At 44.0% G+C, this 5308-nt stretch overlaps 1 protein-coding gene across 1 annotated transcript in view; it reads right to left on the reverse strand.

The window, feature by feature from the left end:
* Positions 1-1072: 1072 nt before the first annotated feature.
* Positions 1073-5308, reverse strand: part of LOC307139268 (immunoglobulin superfamily DCC subclass member 3) — a gene marked incomplete at its 3' end in the record, with an annotated part of 24112 nt that continues 19876 nt past the window's right edge. The window contains exons 11-13 of the mRNA XM_079838156.1: positions 5268-5308; positions 5067-5175; positions 1073-1876 (exon numbers count right to left, since the gene is read on the reverse strand). The exon at positions 5268-5308 is cut by the window's right edge and continues 89 nt beyond it. Coding sequence (XP_079694282.1) covers positions 1073-1876; positions 5067-5175; positions 5268-5308 — 954 coding nt within the window. The remainder of the gene's footprint in view (positions 1877-5066; positions 5176-5267) is intronic.

Genomic DNA, 5308 nt, shown 5'->3' on the forward strand with positions numbered 1-5308 from the left:
TTATAATCCTGACAAATTCTAAACAATGACATAAAGGCTTAATTATGACATCCTAATTCATAATTGAGATAAAAATTATAATCTAAAATTGTGAGGAAAAATGAACTTTTTATCTCAATTTAACCTTTTTAATCTCATAATTATGAATGAGTATGTAATATTTTCGACTTCTAATAATTTGGGCTTTTTGTGTCATAATTATGATTTACCAAAGCATGCTTGTTTTCTAATATGTGTGAGAAACGGGCTTCAGTAATCAGAGACTGACAGGAAGTGGTGTTTGTGGATCCCTGTGAGGAAAGAGAAGCAGAAGATCTTTGGACGTCCCTCAACTTTCACAGAAGCTTCTCCTGACTCGTCAAACTCTCGGCCCGAGGAGGACCCGTTTGAAGACGCGTGAGGTTGAGTGGTCAAACTCTCGGCCCGAGGAGGACCCGTTTGAAGACGCGTGAGGTTGAGTGGTCAAACTCTCGGCCCGAGGAGGACCCGTTTGAAGACGCGTGAGGTTGAGCGGTCAAACTCTCGGCCCGAGGAGGACCCGTTTGAAGACGCGTGAGGTTGAGCGGTCAAACTCTCGGCCCGAGGAGGACCCGTTTGAAGACGCGTGAGGTTGAGGTAGCATGTTTTCCCAGCAGCAGCGGACGGGCGGGTCAGACTGAGGCACGGCTCTTTGGACGAGTGGGAGGGGTTTAGAGGAGAGGGCGGAGTCTTCAGCTGCACACAGGCTAATGCGGTGAATTATAATGAGCAATCACACGACACACACTAACTATTCACCTGTTCAGTCACACAGAACATGCATTTTTGGTTTAACAGGAGAACGTTCATTTGTTATTCTAGTGACTTTACGCTTGAGGTTTGTTTCCTCTCGCTAATATTTCAAAGGAGATTTTAACGGAGCTCTGATGTGGTTTAAGAAGCAGGTGGACAGATCCGTTCCGATGTGTGTGTCGTTCGTCATCAGAGGCACTAAACTGAGGTTGTGTGTGACTGAGTTCAGTTGTGTAAGGCTTTGGTGAGAGGGACGGCCACTGTGCAGCTGAAGGGAAGAGGAGGGGGGGGTAGAGGCGCTTCATCCAGTGCTGGTGCCCGTGCCGGTGCCCGTGCCGGTGTCTGTGCCAATGTCAGTGCCAGTTCCCATGCCAGTGCTGCTGCCAGTTCCCATGCCAGTACTGCTGCCAGTGCCGGTGCCAGTACTGCTGCCAGTGCCGCTGCCGGTGCCAGTACTGCTGCCAGTGCCGCTGCCAGTGCCAGTACTGCTGCCAGTGCCGCTGCCAGTGCCAGTACTGCTGCCAGTGCCGCTGCCAGTTCCCATGCCAGTACTGCTGCCAGTGCCAGTTCCCATGCCAGTACTGCTGCCAGTGCCGCTGCCAGTTCCCATGCCAGTACTGCTGCCAGTGCCGCTGCCAGTGCCGCTGCCAGTGCTGCTGCCAGTGCCGCTGCCAGTGCCAGTGCCGCTGCCAGTGCCAGTGCCAGTGCCGGTGCCAGTGCCGCTGCCAGTGCTGCTGCCAGTGCCGCTGCCAGTGCCAGTGCCGCTGCCAGTGCCAGTGCCGCTGCCAGTGCCAGTGCCGCTGCCAGTGCCAGTGCCGCTGCCAGTGCCAGTGCCAGTGCCGCTGCCAGTGCCAGTGCCGCTGCCAGTGCCAGTGCCGCTGCCAGTGCCAGTGCCGCTGCCAGTGCCGCTGCCAGTGCCAGTGCCGCTGCCAGTGCCAGTGCCAGTGCCGCTGCCAGTGCCAGTGCCGCTGCCAGTGCCAGTGCCGCTGCCAGTGCCGCTGCCAGTGCCAGTGCCCATGCCAGTGCTGGTGCCCGGCGGGTGGAGAGGTTGTGGTTCAATCATCACCTGACACTGAGGAACCGCCGCCTGCCGCTCTGCTCCAGCCTGAGGAACACCAGAGTTCATTACAGTCAAACCAAAAATCATCCAGAACACCATATCTCATTTTTTGCTGATTTTTTACTAGTGGGTGCAGGACACTATACACTGCAAATAAAATCCCCGTAAAATGTACGGTAAAAAAAACAGCAGCTGTGGTCGCCAGAACTTTACCGTAAAAAATACGGCAGCAACATTTGAGCTTTTACAGATTTAAGTTACATTTACAGTAAATAACCACATGTCATTAACTGATATAATGTTAAATCATCAACCTACTGAAATACTAATATCTGTTATGTACCTTTGATATATACTGACAACCAATCACAGTGGGGATGAGAGTCACATGATGAATCAGAGCTCAGTAGGACAGTACTCATATAGTCAAATATTAAATTAAAATATTAAACATGCAATGAACATTGATTGTGCTCTTGGGTCATTTCTGACTGGAGAATTTTCTGTTTTGAATTTCTAAAAATCGCAGCTTCATCGGAATGATATGAAACTTGCTGACTTTACTGGCATTAGGTTTGTGAACACATAAAAAATTGAGGGCATGATTTGTGGTGCTAATAGGTCGTAAAAAAAGTTTACCTTTCATTATATCCGGTCATAAATGACCGACCATAGGAAATGAATGGGAAATCAGCAAAAACACAATTCACAGAATATTTGTGTGCACAATCTACAAATCGACCACGATGCGGAAAAAAATACACAGCAGTGAAGGAGTGACACTGTAAAACATCAAGAGTGTGATATTGACACATCCACTCACACACACACACACTTAAACACGCGCACACACACACACACACACACACACACCTATGAACCACTGAACCTATGAACCATATTTAGAATTTTTAAAACTCAAAACGTACAATCTACAAATCGGCCAAATGCTGAAAAAAAGTAATCAAGCGTGTGATACTGACACATCCACTCACACACAGACACACACACGCACATTTATACACACACACACACCCACACCTATTTACCACTGTGTCTGTTATACAGAGCAAAGTTTATGGAATGTGAAATGCATTCAATAATTCAGTCACAAAAGTGAAGGGGTGACACTCTAAAACTTCTCTCTCACACTCACACTCACACTCACACTCACACTCACACTCACACACACTCTCACACACTCTCACACACTCTCACACACTCTCACACACACTCACACACACTCACACACACTCACACACACTCACACACACACTCACACACACACTCACACACTCACACACTCACACACTCACACACTCACACACTCTCACACTCACACTCACACTCACACTCACACTCACACTCACACTCACACTCACACACACACACACACACACACTCACACTCACACACACACTCACACACACACACACACACACACACACACACACACACTCACACACACACTCACACTCACACACACACACACACACACACACACACTGTGCACTTGGAAGCTCAGGCTTGATCCTTTGCATCTTTAAACACTTTAAATCACTATTTCTAACAACAAAAAAATCTTAAACTTTATAATAAATAGTCTTTGAAATGTATATATTATAATATATATTCAAATCCATCTAAAAAAATCATTAAAATGTGTCCAAAAGAGAACTATGGGATTCACAAGCCTCTCCATAGAGACCTCTAGTGGTTACACACAGGGTTGCATGATTTCTTATATAATTCCAAAAGAGGGAGCTAATCTGCCTTCAACAAAAATTATTTTGAAGGCAAAGTCTCTATTTTAACCTGAAAAACTATAAAACTATGCAATAATTATGGTCTATTTTTGCCATTTGAAAAAAAAAAAAAAAAAAAAAAATTATATATATATATATATATATATATATATAAATAAATAAAAATAAATAAATAATAATAACTATATATATATATAAACACAAATTTTAATTATTTTAAAATGGCAAAAATAGACCAGAGAAACACCAGACGTAGGGCTGGGCGATATATCGCATGACATTGTTAGGCGCATCTCGTCAGTAAAGCCGGTTCCTTGATTAGTAGTAAATCGCCATCACCTGCTTTCAGAGAGAGCGGCATTTACTACACAGACACATGTAATCACACTTTATTTAGTCATTTAGCAGACGCTTTTATCCAAAGCGACTTACAAATTTTAATCTTATTTACATTTTTCTCCTGTTTTTCTCCGGAGCCCAGTTTTTAAACCCCAGGGGCTGTACCATGATGGTAGTTTAACAAACTCAGAGTTACAGGATTAGTTTCGAGTTGACAAAACCAAACCAATCAATTCATGCTTTGATCCTGAGTTTAGGAGTTTAGCTGTGACATCAGCAGTGAACAGCCAATCACACGCTGTGGATCAGTCAAACTGAGATTAACTTCTCAAGAGAGAAGCAGCGAAATTGATTTCTCTCTTCTGCAGAATATTACATGATTGAAAATATAAAAAATTTAAAGAAATTTACACAGGAAGAAGAAAAGAGCTGTCTATGAAAGAAAAAAATCTTACTTAGTCAGTGCAAGTAAAAGTTGTGAAGTTAGTTTAGTTGATATATAGAGAGAATTTAACATTTAAACTCACATGTAGTCATTTGTATAGCTTTATTTATTGATTTTAAAGCTTGACCTTTATATAGGCTATTTATGTTCATTTTAACTATGTGTCTATTAATGATGGATTAACTAAAATTATACATGTGCAATTGATTAAGGGTATAATAATTACTTAAATGATATCTAAGTCATTCAAAATGATTATTATTATAATAAATAAGCATTGTTAAAAGCCAGACACTTTAGTCTTTAAAAACCCTTTGCTATGTAGTGACCTTTAATTTGGCGTAGAAACAGGGGGCGTGGCTTCATTGCATCAGAGGTGTGTCACTTCGCTCACAGCTGATTGGTCTATTTTCAGTTTGAGATCTCTTATCCAGAACATAACCTGGCCTGGAGCAGATTAGCCGTGTAAGTTACTATGGAGATGAACACAGCTAAAAGCCAAACCACTTTTAATGGTACCTAAAACCCAGGATTAGCACAAACTAAGCTTAAACATATCTGGCTAGCCAGCTAAACCGGCTTCATGGTATCGGCCCCTGGTCTAATAAACGCCTCTTGATTTAAGAATGTGTAGATATTTGGACTGTGGTGACCTCTGACCTCTGACTTAGGAGCGTGACCTCACCTGTGGCGTGAGCTCGATGGCGTCAGCCGTGCGGATGGTGGCGTCTTTATCTGAGGTTTGCCCTCCTGACAGACTCCAGCTGCCCGCAGAACCTTTATGACAGAAGAAACTACACACACACACACACACACACACACACACACAGAGTCAGATCGCTGAGGCAGAAACCTGAGAGTGTGTGACGGATGAGCCCAGACGCACCTGTGGCGGTAGCCGAACATCAGGAACAGAGCGCAGAAGAT

The sequence above is a fragment of the Gobio gobio genome (genome assembly GCF_949357685.1).
Source record: "Gobio gobio genome assembly, chromosome: 15".
NCBI lineage: Eukaryota > Metazoa > Chordata > Actinopteri > Cypriniformes > Gobionidae > Gobio > Gobio gobio.